Genomic DNA, 27,416 nt, shown 5'->3' on the forward strand with positions numbered 1-27,416 from the left:
CTGTCTAGAGAGGATTCAGCTGCAACTAATTCCCTATTGGCTCTGATACCTTCACTTGAAGCGCAGTTGAGGCGCTGCAGTACATATCTGAAACAGCAGATGGCACAGCAGAGGTACCGGTTTTCAACAACTGGCAGCAGAAGAAGAGTCTATAGAGGAATTCAATCTTAATCCAACCCCAACTACAAAGTTTGGCCTCAATTATTTTAGAGGTTTGTTTCCAAGTCTGTTAAACATTTAGATATTTTATTCGCTCTGTTTATACTCAACCATGCATGTTTATAAAAATAGACATGCTTTCAGACTACCTTAATGCTCTTCCTGTTTGGTGAGCCATTTGGAACGAAAATAGTACAGGCTTGTGCTTTGTCTTCAGACACTAAAAATGTGTTTTTTGTAGCTTTGCAGCAATGAGTTATCACTACTGATTTAGTCGCTGTAAAATAATTTTTTTTACTGCTATTTTAAAACAAAGACAAAATGATTACAGATGTTGATATTTCAAATTATATTTATAATATTGTTTGTGCGGTGAAAATGAGGGGCCTTGTTTCAGCCAGCAGATCAGCAGTGCACAGTAATGGGGAGGGAGGTGTTGGTTGGGGTAATGCAGCTAAATGAGGTAATGCTGCACAACACTACTCTATACACTCCGTAGAGGCACAGATTACTCCAGTGCTTTCTCTGACTTCCCTCTAAAAGGACTTTACACCAGCACATGGTATGAAGTAAAAGGCTAGCGGTTTTGAAACTTCAACTTTTTAAAATGTTTGGACAGGTTGTATTCTTGTCACCAGTGGATTTCTTTGTGCATTCCAATATTTTATACATAAACTTAAGTAAAGAGTTGTGAAAAACAATGGCTAAAATAATTATTAGCTTAAGTTAATGGGTTTATTAGGCTAAATATTATATCTTTTTGCTGTTCTGCTCCTTATGGATCAACACTGGGATGGGTTACAAGCTAATATTTGCTGGGCTATCGGCTTTGGCTTAGAACTTGGGTGTGGTGCTTAAAGCTTGCAACAGCAGTTTTAAAACAGCATTACAATAAAGAACATGATAGGTGGTACTTCTTTCGTTTTCACCCGTTTACCTTCTCTGTCACTTATGACCAGAAATGTTTCCAAACAGACCAATTTGCGTGTCTTTCAGCCAGCTGACCAGTAGTTCCAAGCAACAGGTGACACAGGGGCGATGCTGTGTTTCTTCATGGTCCATGCAGCCAGAGGAAACTCTGGTCACTTCAGCGGTATCGAAACCCTTTAAAACCTTGGCCTACTTTGACACCTGTAACCATCCCATGCCTATTCCGAACTTTCCCATCAACCTTTGATGCTGGAAAAAGCTGAAAAGTTGACATCATACAGTGCCTTGCGAAAGTATTCGGCCCCCTTGAACTTTTCAACCTCTTTTCATTTCAGGCTTCAAACATAAAGATATAAAATTCTAACTTTTTGTGAAGAATCAATAAGTGGGACACAATCGTGAAGTGGAATTAAATTTATTGGATATGTCAAACTTTTTTAACAAATAAAAAACTGAAAAGTGGGCTGTGCAATATTATTTGGCCCCTTTTACTTTCAGTGCAGCAAACTCACTCCAGAAGTTCAGTGAGGATCTCTGAATGATCCAATGTTGTCCCAAATGACTGATGATGATAAATAGAATCCACCTGTGTGTGATCAAGTCTCCGTATAAATGCACCTGCTCTGTGATAGTCTCAGGGTTCTGTTCAAAGCGCAGAGAGCATCATGAAGACCAAGGAACACACCAGGCAGGTCCGAGATACTGTTGTGGAGAAGTTTAAAACCGGATTTGGATACAAAAAGATTTAAACATCCCAAGGAGCACTGTGCAAGCAATCATATTGAAATGGAAGGAGTATCAGACCACTGCAAATCTACCAAGACCTGGCCGTCCCTCTAAACTTTCATCTTGAACAAGGAGAAGACTGATCAGAGATGCAGCCAAGAGGCCCATGATCACTCTGGATGAACTGCAGAGATCTAGAGCTGAGGTGGGAGAGTCTGTCCATAGGACAACAATCAGTCGTACACTGCACAAATCTGGCCTTTATGGAAGAGTGGCAAGAAGAAAGCCATTTCTCAAAGATATCCATAAAAAGTCTCGTTTAAAGTTTGCTACAAGCCACCTGGGAGACACACCAAACATGTGGAAGAAGGTGCTCTGGTCAGATGAAACCAAAATCAAACTGTTTGGCCACAATGCAAAACGATATGTTTGGCATAAAAGCAACACAGCTCATCACCCTGAACACACCATCCCCACTGTCAAACATGGTGGTGGCAGCATCATGGTTTGGGCCTGCTTTTCGTCAGCAGGGACAGGGAAGATGGTCAAAATTGATGGGAAGATGGATGGGGCCAAATACAGGACCATTCTGGAAGAAAACCTGTTGGCGTCTGCAAGAGACCTGAGACTGGGACGGAGATTTATCTTCCAACAAGACAATGATCCAAAACATAAAGCCAAATCTACAATGAAATGGTTCAAAAATAAACATATCCAGGTGTTGGAACGTCCAAGTCAAAGTCCAGACTTGAATCCAATTGAGAATCTGTGGAAAGGGCTGAAGACTTCTGTTCACGAACGCTCTCCATCCAACCTCACTGAGCTCGAGCTGTTTTGCAAGGAAGAATGGGCAAGAATTTCAGTCTCTCAATGTGCAAAACTGATAGAGACATTCCCCAAGAGACTTGCAGCTGTAATTGCAGCAAAGGGTGGAGCCAGAAAGTAGTAACGCAAGGGGGCTGAATAATATTGCACGCCCCACTTTTCAGTTTTTTATTTGTTAAAGTTTGACACATCCAATAAATTTTATTCCACTTCACGATTGCGTCCCACTTGTTGTTGATTATTCACAAAAAAATAGAATTTTATATCTTTATGTTTGAAGCCTGAAATGTGGCAAAAGGTTGACCAGTTCAAGGGGGCCGAATACTTTCGCAAGGCACTGTATGTGGTAACTAAAAGGCATTATCACCAAGAATTTTCTTTCATCTCCATCATTACAGCTGCACCCATTTCACTCCAGAAAACCTTGGAATATAATCACTTTAACAAGCAAACCCGGACCAGCGAGGAATTCTTAAGCAAGCCTTTTGCTAATGTTTCTGTTCAGCTGCTCTGTTGGGCAAGGACTGTGGTGATGTAATTGACAGAAAAAAATGAATTAACCATTGATTGTGATTGATTACCTCTCAAATTTTAAGCTTGTGGAACTTGGTTTTTATTCGGCACTGGCTCAAACTGAAACTAATGGCTGTCTGGACAGGGAGTGGGGCAAAAAGAAAATCCAAGAATGACCTAGAAATTATGATGTGCTTCAGAAAATGGTCAGCTGTGATGTAAAACATACTGTTCACAGTTAATGGACTAAAACATGCAGAGTTACCTGAAAATCCTTCAGGTCACCTTTGGAATCTGGACTGACTTTAAATGATAAAACATTAAAGAGAAATATCTGCTAACAGGTCCAACCCTTGGAGCTGTAGAGCAGACGCCAAGCATGGCCAAGGCAATCTTGCCAGCTTTTCACAGGAAGAATCTAATTATAGCGACTGGCACAGCATCTTAAATGATGCAATGACTGCAATCTGAAGCAGTCCCCCCTTGCAATCTTTTTCTCCTCCCGGCTTTGTCCCTCTCGTCAGCAGCGTTTTGTTGTGGGGGGACAGAAACAGCAGCTGCTCATAAGTATTCATTAGTCCTGCTCAGGCATTAGCTGAGACAAAACGTGAGTGTGGACCTCACCGTGTTGCCTCTGCCTCCTCCAGAACACAGTCGGCCCTTCTCCGTCCCTCTGAGCACTAACCACAGCTGTTCAACGCCACTTGACTTCTCCAACAACAGTGTTCTCAGATGGCTGCGGCCACTTTTGTTGCTGCTAGATGAAACGCGTGGTTGGTTTAGCTGCTCGTGTTTACGATGTCTTTGTGTCTCGATGGTGTACTGGATGAAAAGTTTGCTCCTTTGCTGATGAGATGTTGATGAGGTGCCAGGGAGGGGACTGTTTGTTGATGTTGTGCTGGTTGTTGTGGTTATTACCTCTGATTTCAGGCCCTGCTCGTCATACGCTCTGCCTGGATTGTGCCGTCCGACAAGATACGTTTTGAGATCATTGAAGATGTCAGCCTCTCTGTGTCTTCACTTTTCTCTGGACTTGGAACACATGCAACATGTATCCCTTGCGTTGTGTCTCCCTTTCAGGACAGCTGCAGCGGATGCCTATCCCTGAGATCTCTTTATGCCCACACAACCCCCCCACCCCCCACCCCGAACCCAATACCAACACACTCTGAAGTCGTAACTCACACTCTTTACACCATTTCCCCCTGCCCAAATACTCACACATGTACTCATGTCATTGCTCCTGTGGGTTTTGCCGTCTCTCCGTCCTGCAGCTGCGCCTGAGCTACCATTCGCCCTGTTTCCCTCACAGCTGTGTGTCAGTTGTCAGCCAGTTGGAGTCCAACTACAGATGAAGCTGAAACACAGAGGGTCTGCAGGGAGAAAAGTCTGGCCTCTCCCTTTCTATCCCAGCTGTTTCTCCGTCCAAGAGCTCCACTTATTACAATGTTTTTTTTCCCACTCTCTTTGCACAACTGAAGGTTTTTTCAAACACTTTTATGTTTTGAACACAAAAAGTTATAAATCTCAACGAGTGTAACATGATTTGAATTGTTTTAATAAGGGTACCACAGACTATCACTCATGCATCGACTTACGCATTTAACACTACAGCATACACCATTTCATCATTAAAAAAGCCAGGCTGTCAAGGATGTTTTTGTTAAATTTTTTTTTACATGTAAAAACATTGAGAACTGCATGAATGAGCATTGCAGTTCTCAAATGTCTTGTACACTATATTGACAAAAGTAATTGTCTACTTTTACATTTACATATAATTTTATTGTGTATGCCTATTCTTAATGTACAAGGATCTAAGCTATGGAATGTGCCTGTTTATTATTTACTGTTTCCTTCTGCTTTTTTTGTGCATGTATTTTTTTTAAATACTCTGAAACTACTGTATAGAGTCAGTCTGTAAGAAACACGCCTAAACTAATGCTCTAGTTATATACTGGAGAGCTGAAGTTGAACATAATTTTATGAAAGCCACGTTTGAACTCTTTAGGATGTATCAACAAGCGGTTTCACAGAACCCCAGTCTCCACAAAGATTAAAAGCGTCATTGAATCAACACCTCTAAATTAGTTTTAGCACAAAGTCATCATTGAAGGCTTCGTGAATGGAAAATGTATTGCTGTATTTTTCAACTGTACAGGTCCTTCTCAAAATATTAGCATATTGTGATAAAGTTCATTATTTTCCATAATGTCATGATGAAAATTTAACATTCATATATTTTAGATTCATTGCACACTAACTGAAATATTTCAGGTCTTTTATTGTCTTAATACGGATGATTTTGGCATACAGCTCATGAAAACCCAAAATTCCTATCTCAAAAAATTAGCATATTTCATCCGACCAATAAAAGAAAAGTGTTTTTAATACAAAAAACGTCAACCTTCAAATAATCATGTACAGTTATGCACTCAATACTTGGTCGGGAATCCTTTTGCAGAAATGACTGCTTCAATGTGGCGTGGCATGGAGGCAATCAGCCTGTGGCACTGCTGAGGTTTTATGGAGGCCCAGGATGCTTCGATAGCGGCCTTTAGCTCATCCAGAGTGTTGGGTCTTGAGTCTCTCAACGTTCTCTTCACAATATCCCACAGATTCTCTATGGGGTTCAGGTCAGGAGAGTTGGCAGGCCAATTGAGCACAGTGATACCATGGTCAGTAAACCATTTACCAGTGGTTTTGGCACTGTGAGCAGGTGCCAGGTCGTGCTGAAAAATGAAATCTTCATCTCCATAAAGCTTTTCAGCAGATGGAAGCATGAAGTGCTCCAAAATCTCCTGATTGCTAGCTGCATTGACCCTGCCCTTGATAAAACACAGTGGACCAACACCAGCAGCTGACACGGCACCCCAGACCATCACTGACTGTGGGTACTTGACACTGGACTTCTGGCATTTTGGAATTTCCTTCTCCCCAGTTTTCCTCCAGACTCTGGGACCATGATTTCCGAATGACATGCAGAATTTGCTTTCATCCAAAAAAAGTACTTTGGACCACTGAGCAACAGTCCAGTGCTGCTTCTCTGTAGCCCAGGTCTGGGGAATGCGGCACCTGTGCACGGTGGCTCTAGATGTTTCTACTCCAGACTCAGTCCACTGCTTCCGCAGGTCCCCCAAGGTCTGGAATCGGCCCTTCTCCACAATCTTCCTCAGGGTCCGGTCACCTCTTCTCGTTGTGCAGCGTTTTCTGCCACACTTTTTCCTTCCCACGGAGGTGCCTTGATACAGCACTCTGGGAACAGCCTATTTGTTCAGAAATTTCTTTCTGTGTCTTACCCTCTTGCTTGAGGGTGTCAATAGTGGCCTTCTGGACAGCAGTCAGGTCGGCAGTCTTACCCATGATTGGGGTTTTGAGTGATGAACCAGGCTGGGAGTTTTAAAGGCCTCAGGAATCTTTTGCAGGTGTTTAGAGTTAACTCGTTGATTCAAATGATTAGGTTCATAGCTCGTTTAGAGACCCTTTTAATGATATGCTAATTTTGTGAGATAGGAATTTTGGGTTTTCATGAGCTGTATGCCAAAATCATCCGTATTAAGACAATAAAAGACCTGAAATATTTCAGTTAGTGTGCAATGAATCTAAAATATATGAATGTTAAATTTTCATCATGACATTATGGAAAATAATGAACTTTATCACAATATGCTAATATTTTGAGAAGGACCTGTAATGCTCTCAGGACCAGTTAAACTATAGTTTAACTGGTCCCTTAACGCTGTGTTTGTGTTTACATGAAAAACCCTATATTCTGCTCATTTATGTTTTTTTTGGAATAGAGTACTACACATAAAATACAACATGATTTGCTGTATATTTCTGCAGCACCTCATGCCTCACCATGTGCAATGCTCAGCTGGAACTTATGTCCCTTTGGAAAGGCCATGTCTGCTCTGATTGGTCACATGGTGCTCTGCAGGTAGCTGCTGATTTAGTCCTGGTTCGTTTCATTTTCTTGTTTCTGTTCTTGTGAATTGGAGAAACTTGTTGAATGATCCTTTTGCAAATATTTTTGCATTCTTTGCATGGCCGATCCCATGAATTATCAGTCGTTTCTGCTTCTTGGAAAAAGACATCACTTCCTGCTTTCCTGATGTAGTAAAAACACCACTCACAGCTTCAACACTGTTTTCTGTTTTTCTCTGGTATTGAGGTCAACGTGGCTACATTTGTTTGTGTCTGCCTTGAAGTTTTATTTCTCCTTTTGTAATTCTTTGTTCTTTGGCAGCCATGCGTATTGCAGTCTGCAGGGAAGAAAAGAAAATAAATCAAACGTTTTAGGCAATTTTAGAGCAGTGTCCGATATGAAAGACAATGATTTGTCTTACTGTTTACTTCGGTGTTTGTAATGTTGGCAGAGATGCACCAGGAGCTGCTGCTGTGTGTTTTTTATTGCTCCTCAGTTATTGCTTCATCTGCTTGGTATTCACTGCAAACGCAGATCCATAACCAGGTGCTCAAAAAATGCCCTGTCCTATTAGGAGGGAGTAAGTTGGAAATTAAGTTGGAGAAATGATTGACATTTCAAACACAGAATGCATACAATTCTCTGTGAATAAATAGGGATGGCTTAATTGTACCTTACTCATTTACAAAGCTGTTTGCATCCTTTTTTAAAGGCAGGAAAGTATTTTTGTATCACTGTGTTGTGGTGCCACAGAGAAAAACAAATTAGTGTGTGAAACTGCTCTTTGTTATTTGGCTTTGTGCTCGCTCCTGAGGGGGTTGGCCCATTGCTCTGCTTGAATATGTGGAGAAACAACTGATTGCGAGGCACGTGACGTGCTTTGGAATTAGAGGATATGATCGAGAGAGGTGAGTTATTAATGGTGATGGTGAGCCAGAGAGATCAGCTGCCTCGGGCTACAGCTGTGTGTGTTCATGTGGGTGGAAATTAAAGTTTAAAAAGCCTTGTGATTTGCCAGTGTTTGGTGCAGTTTAAACTCTTGGATCTGCCTCTAAATTTCCTCTTTTCCCTCTGATAGGTATGCCTGTGGTCGTCAGTGTGTCTCCGGACACGTAATCAGGTGTGCTCCTGCTGTCATGGCCTCCACAACCACACGGCTCCTTCCTTCCACAGTGATCGTTGTTCTGGCAATACTGGTCTCATCCGAGGATCATAAGTGGCACTTTGACCCAAGTAAGATATGTAACAGAAACATTTCAAAGCGCTTTTAAGTCGGCACATCTTTAGCTTGTTTTTATTTTCTACATACCCGTAGCAGAATGCATCTTCAAACGTTTACCCTCTTCCTCATTACCCCTCATTTCATGGGAGCACCAAACGCCTATCTGCCGGACTGCTCTGACAGTCTCCTCACACTCTCACATCCGTAAGGCTCATTCTCCAATCACTATCAACAGGCTATCCTGTGTCCTCTCCCTGTCTGCCAGCCAGTCGTCTGTAATAGGAGAGTGAGATAGGGAGTCACTCCCACCCACCACCTCCACATAACGCCCCAGACCCGTTAAGATTGCTAATGCACAGGCACTTCATGCAAGTGTCAGTCAAAGTGTCAAGGAAGGAAGCATCAGAGGAGTCGGTGAACGTGGGCCAACCAGGTGTAACCGTAGACTGTTTGCTGTGCATACGACCTTCTCATTGCAGAACCTAAAACTGAATCAGAGTAAGACTGAAGTGGCAGATTAATAGGGGTATTGAACTGTGGTATATATAATGGATGACATAAACCTGATTCCACAGTTTGGTCAAAGGCAGTGATTTTCAATGCTTTATGCATATTTTTGCATATTTAGATTCTGTTTGAAGTTGATGTCTTCAGAGGACATGCAGGCTATCTCTGGATGTTTACTACTAAAGTAGAGTTGAGGCATATCCGATTTTTATTCCTCTGAAAGTTAAAAATACTGTGCTGTATAGTATTACTGCATGTAATTTAAGGCACTTTAAAGCCTTTAACTTGATTTTTAAATGAATCTTTCTAAATCAAATATGCAAACACATTTGATTTTACTGAAATTGCATCACAGAACAAAGTGATCTTAGCAATAAGTAAATATATTTTTTGTCATAAATCTATTCACCAGTATTGGGGGTCATCAAATCTCAGCATAGGACGCAGCCGGCTGCAAACTATCTAGCTGAAGACCTGATCAGAAGGCGTGTTAGTAGCTCAGGGAAACAGAGTTATATTTCACTTATCTCTGGTAATCAGCTTCCATAATATCCAGACAGTTCTACTTTTTCTTTCCACCCACCGCTGCTGCCGGACTAGTTGCTTTATGTAGAAGGAGGATGCCAAATGTTACTTTGAGTGTCCTCCTCCCTGTTTGCAGGCTGAGACGTTTACAGCTGAAGACCTACTCCCATGACGCACACAGAATGAAGCAGGCATTGTTGCATTTCATCTCCATGGATCACAGGATCTCCCTGACATCCTGCTGTCTTTTACTTTTTCTTGAGTGACATTCTGCCTCTCCTGTGTTTTCTTTGGTTTTTGCTTGTACTGCTTGCATCTGCCGGCAGTCATTGTGCTGAAGTGAAAAGTTAGCAACGGTGCAAAGGCAGCAGTGTTTTTAAATTCTGACTTGGATAATTCAGAGATGCACTAATCAGAGATTATTATGGCTGATTTCTAATCAGCGATTTTGTGAAGCTGAACGGCTGATTTGAGCTTATTCTGATTTAAATACCAACAAAATAAATGTTGAACGTTCTGGATAAATTGAACAGTCTCGAAAATAAAATGTTTATGGCAAAATGAAACAGTGATTTTTATTAAAAAATAACCCAAAGTTACAGGACTGTCTCTCACAAGATCATTTCAAAACAAATAACAGTGGGGAACGACTTAATATGTGAGAGGAAAACCCTCTTGTTTACTGTGAAATGTGTTTAAATTGGTGACTACTTAATTCACCTATTGTAACTATATATGAGCTTTAAGAAGCATCATTGCGACCGATAATTTTTTATTTATATCAGGACCAGATGTGACAACAGGGAGAAAGAGAGAGCAGTCAGTGTTAAAAAGTTCTGCATCTAAACAAAATTTTACCGTTATTTTAAAACAAAAAAACATGACTCATGGTCAACATCAGCAGGTTCTGTGACTTGTTTCTCTTTTATAGATGAACACCCAGCGTTGTCAGCATTTATTTATGTGAGAATCTGTCACTGGGCACTTTTGTGAAAAACTATTCAAAAATAGCCCTGACTTGCAGATGGTACCATGCCTCCTGGTCCACAGTGACACCTGATTTATCTCTGGATGATTCCTGATGGCTGGCCCATCTCCAGGCCATCTGGCTTTGTAGAGCTGTCTTTATATACATGGAACAGTAGAGGTTTTTCTTTTTAGGAGAATATGTGGAAAATCTGGTCTGGACTTATTCTTTAGTTGCTGTTTGCACATGAAGTTCTCAGCAGGAGACTTTCTGCTGGAGATGCAATTTCACAGCTGGAAAAGCAGCACTTAGGTCAGCAGAAAAAGTAAAGCAGCATATTGTACCATCAAGTTTTATGTCTTGTACAGTCAAGCATTATAATATCCCCAACAGAACAGTAAGAATGGAATAGACATATCCTTTATTGTCCTACACCAGGTAAATTCACAAGACAACTACTTAATTCATCAGAGCAACGTACACAGATGCAGTTAAATGTCAGGTACAGTGTTGCCTCATTAATAATATAGACTCACCCTGTGATCTTCCATTGATTACAATGGACAGCTCAAAGGGTGTAAAACAAATGCTCCAGACATTTGCTTGTAAATGCAGTCAGTTGTTTCCCTTTAAAACCATATCCCTGATGTGTTTTCAGGTTTGATTTACCTGCGACTTATGCTTCTGAATTAAAATCCAATATAAGATTCAGACAGTTTGATAACCATGCACCAAAATACACTGGTTTCATTGTGTTGAAGTATTAAAACAAGATTTTAAACCTACATTCTGATTAATTAAAATGCTAGTTCTTTGAGGACTTGAGGGCCACTCATACTGTGAATAGGAACACTGAACTTTCATCCCCAGAGTGTCTGGTGTTCCTTTGGAAAACGCTGATACCAGAGCGAAATTAGCTCACTGTCCTGCAGCACACTGTTACATTTTTGTTTTGTGTGTATTAGAATTAAGGGTTCAAATTGTACAAATCATTAGTAACACACATACTTCATGAGAGGTGACAGGACTTGAGATTTCAGAAAATGTGCTTAATTTCTTTGTTTGGAGAAGCGTAAAACATACTTTTAGATGAACAAAACATAAGCTGTAAGATAATGAACAACGTGTTAGCAGTTTAAAGTAATATTAGGACCCTAAAGGCCATAAACCCTGGTTATATGTGTGTTCTCTTCACAAAGACACATCTCTGTGTCTTTGTGAAGTGCGATGAAAATAGCACAGATCATTTAATGTTTGCTTTAAATACCTTTGTCAGAAATGCTGAATAGAACTGTGCCGTAAAACATATCTGGGCGGTCGCCCACTGAAGTGGTTTGCTAGAGTTGAAGTAATGGATGTGTAATTTTTGAGGGGGTGTCAAATGCCGGTGATGTTTTGCCCTTAAGATGTCAGTCTTGGCTTGATAAATAGGTGTTATCGGCCCTGGGAACAAACTTGCAGTAAGCTATTTATTTTACTGACGGACATACGAAGTCTTTGAAACATAGTGAGGGGTGGTTCTCCACTGGTAGCCAAGCCATGAGTGTCTTTGTCTTTTGCTCATCATTTTTCATTGAGTGGGAGAAAGTTGATTTGTGATATACGTGAAACCATGCCTATTGAACACAGTGGTATTCAGGTACAGGTTGGCACCAACTGGTTGTAACATAAACGGTGAATGAAAGACCAAAGTTAACAAACCAGACATTTCATCCTGCAGAAAGAGCTGAGCTGAAATTGCTAATATGAGCTAAAATATTTATTGCATGGGTTAAAGTGGGACTGAAGGTGACCTCAGGAGACAGAAGTGAGAAGACTGCAGATTGCTGGCAGTAGCCTGTCAATGTGGTGTGGCGCGGTGTGATGATGATGATGTAATGAAATGGGCACCTGTCCTCAGGGTGTGGATGAACTGTGCAAGCCCCCTTGTCACTCGCTGGGGTTTTTGGGGTTTGTCATGGAGCCCAACATTCCTGTTCTGTGACTCAGTGACAGAAAATGAGTCAGACGCCTTGCCCACACCCTCCTCCACCTACCCTCCATGTCACTGCCATTAAACCCCTCCACCCCCATCTACCTTATGACTGCCCAAACACCCCCTCGCCTCCTTCCTATGATGACTTCAGAGCAGATAGCTGGCCATTTGGGTAATCCCTGCCCGGTACCATGCTATCTGGATCGTCTGATAAAGCTGCCACTGGAATGGAGTGAAGACATTCGAGACCCGTCTGTGTTTTATTTGCCCTCAGTTTCTTTCTCCTCCTACAAATCTCAGAGCGCTGGTAACTGGAGCCATGCAGGATAGCTGGAGCCCTGAGGTAGTTGCTTTGTGTGGGACAGAGATAGTTGGAAAAATACAAAAAAATAGGAGACAGGAAAGGTGTAATCTGAGACATCTTTCCTGTCTCCAAAGGGGAGACATAAATTTAAGTTAAGGAAACTGAAAAGGTATCTATCCTAATTTTGTCAGTGACCTCAATGTTTTGTAAAGCATGACAGCAATATCGATTTTAGCACTTGGAACTATAAAATAAGATAAAACAGAATTAAAAAAATATTTTTTTCTTGTCTTATGGCTGTGAACAGTAAGACAAGAAATGGCTCCTGATTCTTTGTGTCAGCTTTTAACCAATAAACCAGTGCTGCTCCTAGGATTCAATCCCAAACCCAGAGTATCCTGGCTGTTCCTTGAAAAAGGCTAAAAACAAAAGGGGGGACAGGCCCTTTCAGTCTGGCTCCTAAACTGTGAAACGTTTCTCATGCAACTTCACTTTGCTGATTCTGTGGATGTTTTTAAAAAACAGCTGAAAACCATTTTGTTCTACCAGGCTTTTATGTCACAATTTTATTGTGGTTCTTTATACTTGTTTTGATCTTTTTTTTTAAACTATGCATAACCTAAATGTGATTAATGTCATTGACTTTGAAGGGTGCTTTATAAAAAAACTTTTCTAACGATTTATATCAGGAGCAGAGATTTTGTCATCCAACTGTGCAAGAGAGCTGTTTTTTTAAAAGGGTTTTAGTATTATTTTGAAACACAGAACACGGACAAAATTCCTGAGTTAACATGTTAAACAATTTTTACCATATTTAATTTTTAGCAGGGTTAGCATTACTAAGACAGTAACTTTCCATGTATATTCCCCAAAGAATATAGATCCTTACCTTAACTGCCTTGAAAAAGGTCGCCTAGATTTTTTTTAATGCAACCTCTTCAATGACAGACCATTGTTTGAAGCTCAAAAGGATAAAACAGATCAACTTTGCTGTTGCTTTGTTCAGCCTTCCTGTTTCCTACTGAAAGTCTTGCTCACTTGTTTTCCAACATTTCTGTGCTTAGTCTGACTTCATTTTAAACACCTCATTGATGCTGAAAACAGCACATTTTCTTCTCTTAATGACAGTGTCCACAGAGTGTCAGTTTGACATGGTAGAACATAGTTTGGTGCCTTCTCTGATCAGAAAATATCAGATTTTAAATTGAGTTTCTGAATGGCCAATCTCCATGGTCTTTGTTCTTGAAAGCTAATTTATAAGCTCTTAACTTATGAGTTACAAAGTCCATCTACACAAAGTTCAGGGAACCTGCAGCTGTTATATCACTCTGATGTTCATTCATTGGTTAAGATTAACATGCAGAAACTGGGACTCTATGTTGCTTTGTATCTGAAAGCATGGAGAGAAACCCTTTGCAGGAGTAGGAAATATTGAACCTAAGCCTAACTTGAGTCACAATTGCAGCTACAGTCTGCTTTGAGTTTTGTTGTATTAAAAATTATTTTCATGGGTTGTGACTTCATTCAATGTTGGAACCCCCTAGCACTGCAGTAGTTATGGGAATTACATGTCAACCAAGTTCTTAATGTATTTGGCTAAAGTGTGTAACAAACGACAGCTAAAGGAGTAGCCTCCTACAATTCTCCCTGCACTCGTCTGTTTTGGCTACGAAGCATCAAGTCCGGATGCTTTCCCAGAGATGACATAACAGCATTTTGCTCCGTGACCAATGATGGCCTCTGACAACTCCAGTGAAAATATTAAGTTTCTTCTGGACAGATGAGAGTTTTGCTCATATCTTTATCTCATGTCTGTCTTCTCTGCTTCCCTCAATCCTTTCCCTTCCAGCTCAGTGTCGGTACGCCCTGGGGATGGAGGATGGCACTATCCCAGACTCTGACATCACTGCCTCCAGCGCCTGGTCAGACTCCACAGAGGCCAAACATGGAAGGTTGGAAAATGTTTCAGTGTGTGTGTGGAGGGTGAACGTTGCAGATAAAAATACTTGTACTGGATTGGTAATTTTCCATTTACTTAAATGTTTTGTCTAAAAGCTATACCAATTGAGCAACTCGGGCAACAAAAGGCTGAAAAAAAGCAGCTTTAGCAAGCTGTAAAGGCACACATCCAATGTTGCAATTCATAGTTTCACCATCTGCTTGGCCATGCAACTCAAGTTTTGTCTTTAGGATCAGTTCACAAGGTTGGGCCAGATTGTTGAATGCATGCTGCTGTGAATTATGGGACCACCCAGAATGCACAGCAATTAAACACTAGGGGTGTAACGGTACATGTATTTTTCCTGAACCATTGCAGCGCAGACGACACATGTTACAAGCGGTGAAATGAGAAATATGTCGGTCACAGGTGATCGCCACTTTCATTCAGACAAGTATGCACACCGATCTTTGTGTTACTTGTGCAGTAGGTTAAGCTATTATCTAAAGCACTCTACACCAAATGTATGCGAGACTGGCTGGTAATAATGACATACAGGTGGTTGAAGACCTGCCTATTGGTATTAAATAAAAGTTCAAATTAAAACTGATCTGGGAGGGGTTGTTGTATCTCAAGCTCACTGTTCATAATAATTTTGTTAGACATGTGGCCTTTTAGGCTTTATTAGCTTTAAACTGGATAAAATTTATTGAAATTGATACATTTTTCAAAGTTTTTGATTTGTTGGCTAAAAAATGCATGAGTCATTGCACCTTTTTTGTTGTCCAGATTTGTACCCATGAATGACGGTTTCAGTTGACTTGTACAGGAGGCAGAATTGCAGAAGTGCTTAAACTTTTTACGTATTGTCATTTAACATTCACTAACTTCAGTATATTTTACTGGTACTTTATAATTTTAACAACAAAAAGTAGTGCATAATTGTGAAGTGGAAGAAAAATGAATGCATCGTTTTGAAACTTTTTTTTACATTTTAAAATCTTAAAAGTGTAATATGTTTTTGTATTCAGCTCCCTTTACTCTGACAACACTAAATAAAAGCCTGTGCAACTATGTGCCTTTAAAGTCATCTAATTGGTTAACAGAGGCCAACCGTGTTATTTAATCTCAATATATGATGGTCTGTGAAGGTCTCAGAGGCTTGTTGGAGAGCATTCGTCTTCTCTAACAAGCATCACGAAGACCAAGGAACACAGTAGACAGGTAAGGGATAAAGATAAAGAGAAGTTTAAGGGTGTATTCACACCTGCTGCTTTTGGCCTGCTTTAAATGAACCAGAGTTTCTTTCCTTGTTAGTCCAGACATGTTGGGAGCCCTGATGTGGACCAAACAGCTGGACCGAGACCCACTTTTTGAGGTGGTTTCTGTCCGCTTCCAAACGAACTCTGGTGCAATGCGCTTCTGGTGTGAAAATAATCCGGCCTCGATCCGTCCCAACTGCAAAAAATGTACGTCTCTTTGGCCTTAACAAGCCACCATAGCAGTGAACGTTACAGAAATTAAATACAGAAATCTCATCTGAACTGTGTTCAGTTGCTTGGTAACACTGTTGCCTGCGTGTGTTAGCTCGGTGCAGAGCACAGCGTCTCCTTCAGGGTTCCAAAATTATAAATAGAATGTTGAAAAAACTTTGTTGAATAAGCTGCTCTTGACCCTCACAATGATATTGCAGCTGTAATAATAACACATATGTGCAGACCAGAGAGGCTGCTTGCAGAAGTATCCACTGTTTTCCTCCATTTGCCGGTCTGAGCTCTCTCCCGCCTCCGTCTGTCCAACGGGAGCAATGATCGTCACCTTTGTTTACAAGTAATAGTTCACTTGCAAAAAGTAAAATGTGAAAGCAAACCACACCAAACAAAAAATAAAGTTATCTTTTGGTCCGGACCAAACAAGCGGACCAAATGACTTTCCTGGTGTGAATACACCCTAAAGCAGGATTAGGTCATAAGGCAATATGCCAACATCTGAAAACCTCAGGGGCCACTATTTGGTTCAGCATCGAAAATGCAAAGAGTATGTTAGAACTGTTATAACTACCAAGACACGGTCATCCATCTTGACTGACAGGATGGACAAGGAGAGCATTAATCAAAGAAGCAGCCAAGAGGCCCATTGTAAGTCTAGAGGAGCTGCAGAGATCCACGGCTCAGGTAGGAGAATCTGTTGACTGAACAACTGTTGGTTGTGCTTTCCACAAATTTGGCCTTTCTGGAAGAGTGGCAAGAAGAAAACAGTGGTTGAAAGAAAGCCGTAAGAAATTCCCTTTGCACATTGCCATAACGTGTCAAAGAATGTATTCTGGTCAGATGAGACCAAGATTTAACTTTTTGGCTTGCATGCAAAACGCCATGTATGACAAAAACATTACACACTGAACACACTATTCTCATTGGGAACATCGGTGATGGCAGCATCATGCTGAGGGGATGCTTTTGTTTTACATGGACAGGGAAGCTGGTCAGAGTAGAAACCTGTTGAAGATGGCAAATGACTTGAGACCAAAGCTAAGCTTAACCGTCCAGCGAGATGACGACCCTTGACATACAGCCAGAGCTACAGTTGAGTGGTTCAGATCAAAGTACATTCATGTTAGAATGGCCTTTACGTGATTTAATTTAGAATACTTTACAAGACTCGAAAATGTATGTTCAGTGACAAACATCCAATCTGACTGAGGTTGAGCTATTTAAATGGTAAAATAAAACTCCAAAAGACTTGTAGTTGTAACTGCAGCAAAGGTTGCTCTAAAACGTAGGGACTCAGGGTGTCTCATTACAAATGCACAACACACTTTTCAGATTTTATATCTGTAAAAAATAATATTGAAACACAGGTATCCTTTCTCTTCTTCTTCAGCTTTGCACTTCTTTCCGTTTTTGGCATCTCAAATCCCAGTAAAATATGTTCAACTCTGTGGTTAACGTGACAAAATGTGAAAATGCTTAATAGATATCGATATATTTGCAAAGCACTGTGTATTTTGCAAAGTTTGGCTGTGAGTAACACAGAAAAGTTTGCATGAGAATCTACTAATAGTGTTGACCTGCTCCGTTTTAGATGAATAAAAACCTGTTGATTTAATTTTACGTCTGCTGACCTAACCACTGCAGAACTAACGGCTTGTAATATTTATAGCAATGTTTGTCCTACATTTCAGCTGGTGCTCTTTCTTCATGCCATATAATACAACATTTTTAAAGTCACTTTCTTTTCATTCCTTGCACTGGTTCGTCATTGTGTAAAATGCTTTCTGGCAGCAGGAATTGGATTTTTTGGGATTTCTGTGTAACACCAACTGGAATCAATACTGAGCCAAAGCTCACTAAAATAGAATATAGTAGATGACTCCAAAGTTTTGACAATTCAATTTTTATAAGAATTTAAAGAGAAAAAGACTGACAAGGTTAAGGGGTAATTTGGAGGATAAATGATTAGAGTACATTCAGGGTGTATATTGTTCTGGCATACAGAGCCACAGGTTTGTCTACGTTCCTCTTTTTAAAAGCCTGCTTTTAAAAGAGCTCTTTATAAAGAACATATAATCACCACTTTGAATAGCTGCACTTGCTGAGACTTGATAGGGTGGATTAAATGCTCCGTTACTGTTCCTCTGAATCTGGCCTGCTGCCCACATCTGACTTGTGCTGGAAATCCCGTTCAGGCTTCATTAAAAACCATAAGATCGATAATTAAACATTAACCTCTGCGCACATTCTTTAACACTGCCTTTAACTTTCTGTCCCTACAATATGCTGTATGCATAATTGCTGGATGTATGTAATAAGAGGGTTGATTCCTGAAGTGATGAACACCTGCTTGTTCGGTTGAGCTTCAGTTCTCTACTTCACTACTTTTAATTAGATTAGGTCAGAAAATAACACTCAAATCTGAACTGGTTACTTTGAATATATGATTACAGTGTAAAAGACTGTAAAAGAAGTGCCTTCAAATTCCATATTAGATACACAAAACTGTATCCAGCAGGATGAATGTAAATGAATTTACCTAAAAAGGTGCATGAACTCATGCATGCACATGCACAACACGGACAAATCCCCCAACCATTCATGCATATACACACAAATCTATTCATATATAAAAAGCTGTAATACCAAGATTTTCTGAAGTCCCAGTCCATCTTCAAAATGTCCCCACCACCTTGAATAAAGGATTTCTTGTGACAGTTTTACTGATGCAACTTTTAGTTTTCCGTCAGATGCCAGCAGCTAAAGGACGAGTGAAGAAAACTGCAGCAGTCATTGTCGGTCTGAAGCCCATCTAGTCATAACTCAGTTTTTTTTTTCTATGGTTTACTATGGGGTTACCATGCTAAAAGTAAGTACACTTCCTGTAAGTCTCCTAGAGACCATGTTCATGTTCAGTGGTGTTGGTTTTCATTTTCATTTGCTACGACTTCCTAGTATTAGGTTAGGCCCTCCGTTGTGTTTAGATATGCTGTTATTCTTCATAGCATAGATTGAACAAGGTGTCTGAAACATTCCTCAGAGATTTTAGTTAATATTACTTTAACAAAGTTGCCAGAATGAAGCAGTCTGTTGATGGAGTACAAAACTCAAGGTTGAGGAACAGTGCCGCCCATGTTAAAGTTGACAAAATTGTTTTGCAAGCTTTTCCAGGAAGAAAAAAAGATTTTTTCCAGCAGATGGATGAGCCAGTGTGATGAGCCAAATACTTTCTTCAGTTTTAACAGGAGGAGGTTCATTTTAAGGGTTGAGGTCTCGGTCTTTATGCGGGTCATTGCTCCATTACATGCATCCACACTCCATCACATGATCAGCAAGCCGAGGCCTGAAAGATGGCAGAAAAATGACCTGAGCCTACTTCTCACCTGACTGAGATCCCGCTGAGAACTTGTTGGCCTCTTGTTTTCACAGAGAGGCAGAGCAATGAATCTTTGTGAACACGTTTTTAATAAAGCAGACTGAGTAGAGCTGGAAGACGATTGATAAAAGGATGACTTAAAATTTGGTTCAGGATTTTTAATGTGAGAAAAAAAATAAATTAATAAGCAGTTTATATTATACCTGCAGAAGATAACTCTTAAAGAGGCAATGCGAGATATTTACTTCAGGTACAAAATTTTTTCTTGATTGGCTAGGATTGTCCATCAGCCAGTCAAATACTCAACTTCCTAATCATTTATTGCAATAAACTGTAGAATCCCCACTTATAAATGAATCAACCAACAGCATGTACCTTAAATCACTTTTTTTGGGACTTGATACATAAATGGACATGATGTAGTTTATTAGATTACTGCTTAATTCAAAACCATTGCCTCAATCAAAAACCCTGGTGCACCTTTTTTCTCTTATGTACAAACCTGACAAACCTTATTTGTCAGGTTAGACTTAAAAGAAAACCTGAAGTTGGACAGCAAAAGCATGAATCATGCATCTCTACTTAAAACGGTTTAACAGAACCTCTTTTAAATATCTTTAACTAAAACATTGCAAAAATGGTCATACAAATTTTTCATATTTTGTCACGTTGCAATCACAAACGTCAATGCATTTTGTCAGGACTTTAAGTGATGGACCAACACAAGGTGGTGGCAGCATCATGCTGTGTTGATGCCTTTCCTCAGCAGTAACAGGGAAGGGGGTTAGAGTTCTTTGGAAGATGGTTCGAGCCAAATAAAGAGCAATATTGGAAGAAAACAGGTTGCAAGCTGTAAAAGAGTAGAGACTTTGGTGAAAGTTCACCTTCCAGCCTAACAACCCTAAACTAATTGAGATTAGGTTCAAAACACTTATTGAAGTATGATAATTTACTAAGAGTATCTCTAGTTAGATTTAAGTGAAAAAATAATCACTAGATTAATTGATTACTAAAATAATTGATGGCTGCAGGCCTCCTTTAGATCGGAGCATATTCATATGTTAAAAGGTCCCAGTCAAAGTTCAGACTTAAATTAAATTGAGACTTGATAACTCACTTTTACTGATGCTCTACATCCAGTCTGACGGATCTTTTTACAAAGAAGAATGGGCATAAAATTCAGTCTCTTAATCTGCAAAGCTGGTAGATGCATACCATAAAATACCTGCAGCAGTAATAACAGAGAAAGGTAGTTCTACAAAGTATTAGCTCAGTTATGGACTACTTTGTGTTGGCCCATCACATTGAAACTTAATGTGAAAAAGTTAATGTTCTGCAAGGTGCTTCAACTATTTTTTAACAGGAAAAGTGGATAATGTTTCACAGAGGAGCAGTGTTTAAAATCGGATCTAAATACATATTGAAATGTAGCACTTTCTGTAAGAGAACTAATCAATTAGTGACAGGTTTCTCCTTAGAGATCGCATACTCTAGTTAAACATTCAGGTTTGATGTTCATGGGACGTGTGGGCTGACTGATTGTTGTCTTTGTTAAACAATTTAATGAGGAAAATAATTTCTCATAATTATGCATGTGCTGTAACAGTTTGCTTCTAACCTGAGCAACATGTAAATCAAGCCCTTCTTCAGACTAATGCGTTTGTCTGCAGAGCTTCTTTTCAGTCCTCTGGCACTGCGCTAAAGTAATGTTTCTGAAGTCTATTAAATTACGGCAGGAGATGATTGTGTGTGTGCTTTCATGAAACCCATTTGCTAAATGTGTATCAGGTCCACAAGAGCCGGGTTAAACTTGTAACACGCTACGGCCACGTGTTGGAGCTTTTGCAGGATCATGTGTTCGGTCGTCTCTGTCGGGCCGGTTGGGCTGGGTCTGTTGGCCCGGTGTCTAACCATGTGGAAGTGATTGTTAGCTCAAGCTGTTTTTAAGGCACATTAGGGAGACCCTGAGAGAGAAAACAGGCCGGGCTGTGAACATAAAGTAAAACAGAAAATGAGGGAAAGGTGCATTGCTGCATTGCTGTGCTATAAACTAGGGATGAATCAGCTTGAAAGCAAGGTTTAATGGACCGTATTTCTCTTTCCCAGGAAAAATTATATGGCATATTGGATGTGATGAAGTCAGGAAAATTGGAGAAATGTTGCATTTGCAGAAGATATTTTACTAAACAGTTCTGTACTGTTAGTCCAGCAGGCTGGTGCATTCTGGTCCAAACCCAGCCTGGCTGTGTTTCTTCGTCCTCTGTCAGATGACTCTTGCTGGACCACTAATGTGTTGGTTTAATCCTGTGGCTCCCAGCTGTATGAGCTCACCCACGAATGGTTGGAGGAGGGGGTTGATTTTTAAATGCAGACGTCACTGTCAGTTTAACCGAGTTGATCTTGTGATTTGTTTTAGTGGTCAAAGCAGCAGCTTTTGTTTTCAGAGAGGCCCCTGCAGCGGTCAGGGCGTGATTCTGGCCTGGAAGTTTGTTCCAAAAGGCTCCATGCCTGAGTCAGTCCAACCTCGCAGACTCATGGCCAAAGTTGCGGTCTACTTGTGGCCAATATGTGGTGCTGGTTTAAAAACTCCTCTTCCCCGGGTGGATTGAGAGAGGGTTCACACTCAGAGAAAATGTTTGATGCATGTGTGTGGTCACGGTGAGAGCCCTATGTAAAGATCCAGTCCTGACTGTCAACACCAGGTCTTGTCAGTCAGAGGATTTACTCCCTCCATCTTATTCCCCTTCTTTGTGAGTTGGATGCTGTCTGTATTTTCCGTCAGTCCTCAGCATGCATCTCCAAGGCGCTTTCTTGCTGCTTATTTCTTGGTCCGATTCCCTGCTCTACAGCTATCTGAATCTTTGCTATTATCACCTGTGAAAGGTTGTACTGAAACCTCTGTTGTACCGCCGCATGTTGCCAATTGCTGGGATTTAGATTTGGTGTAGGGATTGGTATGTTTGCATCTTTTTTTGTTTATTTGTTTGCCTTTTAATGGGGCAGGATAACAAGTGAGTCTATTTTTTATTTAAAAAAGAATCTATTTCCTGTTTTTCAGGCTGAGCACTGGAGAAGGGGATGGAGCGTGGTGTCCAGCAGCACCGGTCTTCCCCAGCGAGTCGGAATATCTTCAGGTCAGTTACTCTGTTTACTCGGACCTGGAGCCACAGACGGTATTCAGTGTTTCTGGCTTATCTGTGGGAAGAAAAACAATTATTGATCATGTGTTTTTTAATCATTAGAGTTTCACCTGATAAAAAAACTGCCACAATTCCCTAAATATGCTCCTTCAGCAGGATTTAAGAGCAGCTACCAGTTGCGGATGCTGGGTAGTTAAGCACAGCAGCATGATTCAATGTTTAACATCTCTAAATATGTGACATTTTTTGGCTTCATATTTAGTGACTTTTCCTAATTTAATGGGGGCATATGCCAAAAACAAAATTAACATAACAATATGTTTCATTGTTCAAGAGGTCACTATAAGATGAATCTTTCTAATCTTTAAAAGACTTAAGGGCGCTAACCCCACGTAACCATAACTATAGCAGTGCGAGAACCACTGATAGTTCACACACCATGGAAAAGGGGAAACACTACGAGAAGTTTGATATTTCCCATGCTCCGGGAGGCATGAAAATACCGTTCCCGTGAAGATAATAATACTTCACACAACTTGGGGGTGGAGCAAAGCTTGCACAGCAGCCTTTTGCACCATGCGCTCTTCTGCTGTCTGCTCAGCTGAAAATGACTTCTAAGAAAAGGTTTTCTGTAAATGAATGTGTTGTCAAACTCTTTGACCAAGTAGGTAACATAGAGGAGAACATGTCTTAGACAGAGGATTGACATTGAGGATAACTCTGATAATGAGGCATCCTCCTCTGATGAGAATGACACCATCAGTGTTGACCCTCCTGCTCTCTCTCAACTTCCAGCAAACACTCTACGTTCCAAAAATGGAAAGTCAATGTGGTCTGTTTCTCCACTTTCACTACAGGGTAGAGGTAGTGATGCTAACATCATGAAAATGGCTCCAGACCCCACCAGATATGCTGTCAGCCATGTCCAAGACATAAGATCAGCATCTGAGCTGTTCATAACACTTGAGATGACAAATTTAGAGCATAGGCGCGTGTGTGGGGATGGTTGGAAAGAAGTGGATGGAACTCACTTGCAAGCCTGCATTGGGTTACTCATCCTGGCAGAAGTGTATAAGTCAAAAGGCGAACCAACAGCAAGTGTTTGGACTGCTGACACTGGAAGGGCAACATTTCCATCAACCGTGTCTCTAAATAATTTCCATGTTTTCTCCCATGTTGATGACAGAAAAACAAACAACCTGTATGCAGACTGTTACATGTACAATTCACCAGCAGTAAATATTGTGCTTGTTCTAGTATTGACCTACAGGTAATGGGGGGACCTAAAATTCCTGGCTGCACCCCTGTACTGATCTCTCAAAGTGCTTTTACACTTCGAACTTCTTTCACCCGGTTGCACTTAGACAGTCATTCATTCACTGATCGGGGAGGAAGCAAATGTCAGACTGTTCAGCTACCCTAAATGAAAAGTTTTGAAACGACAAAAACTGCAAAAGCATGAAATGGCGCTGGAGCAGATTGACCATTACCTGCAGAAGTCTGTCTCTCTGGTTGCAGGCTGATCGAATGGCCAAAATGGCTCCTCAGTTTGCTTTTAAATATCTTTAGAGAGTTTCCTGACTTTATTTTTTAACACTTCACTTCACTTTGTTCATTACTGCTTGATGGTGCCAATCTTTTCAAGATGTTGATTAGATTTTTTCATCTTCAATAGAACAATACAATGTTAAACTTTTAAACTAGCTTATTTTTACATTACTTGCCTGGTAATGTTTGCGTGATTTGAAAGAAACGGCTTCACCTGCTTTTTATGAGCTGACTTTCCTCACTACTTACGTTTTTTAAAAATTCACCCCTGAAGTGAAGTTACGGTTTCTGAAAGTTTTTCTTATTGTGGTGGAAGGAACACCACCATCTGTTTTAGTCATTTTGCAGGTTTTGCTTTACAAAGCCCTAAAGGCCAATGTAGCTACAAGGTAAAATAACTACAACCTTAATCCAAATAACAATGCTGACTAATTGTTTTGTGCTCCCTGACCAATCACCGAGAATTGGTGTTTGATTACACGAGCAGAAGGATAATTTAGTTGTAATTGATTGTTTGGTTATATCTAGTTAAATGGTAATCTAGCTCACATAAGAAACTGACATGGACTTCAACGAAACATGCATTTTAGGTTCAGTTTGTTCATGTGCTGTTTGCAGTATTTCTTTTTGTTCATCATTTTAGAGTGATACACTATTAAAAGCAGCATTTGACAGTGCATTATTTTCTATTAAAGTAGTACATAATTTTGATGTTAAAAGAAAAAGAGGTTGTTTTTTCTAGATAACATTGGTAAACAAACAGCAGATGGGTTTAAGCAGGTCCCAAGCTCTGACCATCTCAGAGAGCACCTACAAAGTCATCCACCTAAACAGGCAAGCAAGGAGGGCATTAATCAGAGAGGCAGCCAACATACCCATGGTAACTCTGGAGGGACTGCAGAGATCCACAGCTCAGGTGGGAGAACCTGTTCACAGGAAAACTCATAGTTGTGTTTTTCAAATATCTGACCTTGATGGACAAGTGGCAAAAAGTAAGCAGTTAAAAGAAAAAGTCAGAAGAAGTCTTGTTTCAAGTCCAATATAAACAATATAGGGGATGCAGCACACATGTGGAAGTAGGTGCTTTGGTTAGATGAGACCCAAATGTAACTTTGTGGGGTGCATGCAAAAAACCGCAGTAGAAAACGAACACCCTAAACACACAATCCCCATGGTGATGGCAGCATCATGCTGTGGAGATGCTTTTCTTCTGCAGGGACAACAAAACTGTTCAGAGTTGATAGGAAGATGATTGGATGAATGGAGTTAAATACATAGAAGACCTGTTAGAGGACATATACGTCTTGAGGCTGGGTCAGATATTTAGTTGCAGGAAGACAACATCCCTAAACCTAAAGCCGCAGATGCAATGGAACAGTTTAGATCAAAGCATGTCTGTGTGTTAGAATGGCCTAGTCAAAGTTCGAAACTAAATCCAGTTGAGAGTCTGTAATGAAACTTGAGCTGCAAAGAAGAATGGGTTAAAAATGTCTGTTTCAAGATATACAAAGCTGATGGAAAAATAGCACAAAAAACCTCCAGTAGTAAGTGCAACAAAAGGTGGTTTTACAAAGTATTTACTCCCAGGGGCTGATTAGAAATGCATGCCAGTTTTAGAAAGTTTTGAAATACCAGGTAAGATTGTTCTTTCACTTCCCAATTATGCACTGCTTTGTGTTGGTTTATCACACAAAGTCCCCAAAATTACACTGAGTTTTATGGCTCAAACATGAGAAAATGTGGAAAGGTTCATGGGCTGTGAAAACGTCTGCTAGGCGCTGTATAAGTTATTCACCAGAAAAAGCAGCTTAGCCAGATTCCATGCAACTTGTTCTTGTTTCAAAGCATAATCTGAGGAGCATTCCTTTGGCTGATCAAATGTAACTCTACCCACGGTTTAAATAAGAAACAGTTGTTTTATGTCAGAGAAATCAGTAAACCTGGTGAGGTGGACAGCTTAAAGGATCTGTATTTGGGGAAAACTAGGCATGCTGTTTCACCTATGACTTTAATAAGAACCAGGTGGAGAAGAAAGACGAAACGGAAATTGATATTGTTAAATTTCACATTTTAGGTCATTTGTAAAGTCTTGTAATGACTTGCTTTGGGACACGTGTCTTAATGGCGTATTTCCTGTAGATTGACCTGCGCAAACTCCACTTCGTGGCTCTGGTTGGGACCCAAGGTCGGCATGCCGACGGGCATGGCCAGGAGTTTGTCCGCAGCTATCGACTCCGTTACTCCAGAGATGGAAAGAAATGGATCACCTGGACGGACCGCTGGGGACAAGAGGTAAGTCAGCAGGACTTCCTCCTCCTCGCCCTTTTAATGAAAGTGTTTCATTAATTAGAGTTGCAACTCTGTACACAAGTGCAAAAAATTAAATGTGAAAAGGAGCCTGAGGGTGAGCTGAGTTATTGAAGAGGGATCGATCCGTGTCCTCAGACTGTTGAATGTGTTCTTCTCTGTGATTTACTAAGCAGCTAATCTTTGTCTAAATTTGTTTTTGTCCACTGGCTGATGGTCAGTGCAAAGAAAATCTTAACTTGTATAGATAAAGGCATCGCTTTTTGCCTTTGACACATGTACAGTATTTTCCTTGGCGATGAGTCCAGCTCTGAGTTTTCATTGCTCTATTACAAGATGGGTTTGGATGCCCAGAATGTGGTCTGGACACCTTGGATCTGGCGCTTTGCGTATGTGGTGGGTCCCTCTGCCTCTGTCAACACATTCTGGCTCTGACGCCTTCCTCTACTTTCTTCCTCCCCTACCACTGTCCACACAGTGCCATCCTTTCTTATCTGCTCCTCCCTCTTAGGTGTGCATTCGTCTTGTGATGAAGACGCTGTAAAGCGCAGAATAGAGCATTGTTACTAGGCTACTATACCTATCTACGGCCTAACTTTTTTTTTTTTTTTGTCCATTATCAGTACCTTGATTAGTATTTTCTCTCCTGCCAGTGAGCTGGATTGCTGGATTTATAGCTAAGGACTAGGCGTCTGGCTCGTCTCCCTGTCTCTGAACCTCTGCAGATTGTGGCACTGTTGCTATATAATTAGTGTATAGATTATTAGTTTACTAATCTGTAAACTATAGCCTAAAATGATAAATCCTTACATAGGCTAGTCATTTACTACCTTGAAAGAATAAATCGCCACCGCCGCAGATGGGACGACTCGTCTTTTTTTAGCCGGGGGAGGCTCACTCTCTGACTCGCTGTCACTGCTGAATACTGACCAAGAGCCGTCAGAATCACACTCATCTAATTTTCAAAGCATTTTCATTGTCTCTTGAGCAGAAAATCTTCGTCTGGAAGCCATTTGTAGGATGCTAGCAATCTAC

The 27,416-nt window shown here is 40.6% G+C and overlaps 1 protein-coding gene across 5 annotated transcripts in view; it reads left to right on the top strand.

The window, feature by feature from the left end:
* The window catches only part of ddr1 (discoidin domain receptor tyrosine kinase 1), an 89,117-nt gene that overhangs the window by 26,409 nt on the left and 35,292 nt on the right, over positions 1 to 27,416 (top strand). For all 5 annotated transcript variants that reach the window (XM_047358540.1, XM_047358557.1, XM_047358569.1 and 2 more), the window contains exons 2-5: positions 8,160 to 8,314; positions 14,431 to 14,533; positions 22,445 to 22,520; positions 26,214 to 26,366. In XM_047358540.1, coding sequence (XP_047214496.1) covers positions 8,218 to 8,314; positions 14,431 to 14,533; positions 22,445 to 22,520; positions 26,214 to 26,366 — 429 coding nt within the window. In that variant the 5' untranslated portion in view covers positions 8,160 to 8,217. The remainder of the gene's footprint in view (positions 1 to 8,159; positions 8,315 to 14,430; positions 14,534 to 22,444; positions 22,521 to 26,213; positions 26,367 to 27,416) is intronic.

Source organism: Girardinichthys multiradiatus, chromosome 3 (assembly GCF_021462225.1).
Source record: "Girardinichthys multiradiatus isolate DD_20200921_A chromosome 3, DD_fGirMul_XY1, whole genome shotgun sequence".
Lineage (NCBI taxonomy): Eukaryota > Metazoa > Chordata > Actinopteri > Cyprinodontiformes > Goodeidae > Girardinichthys > Girardinichthys multiradiatus.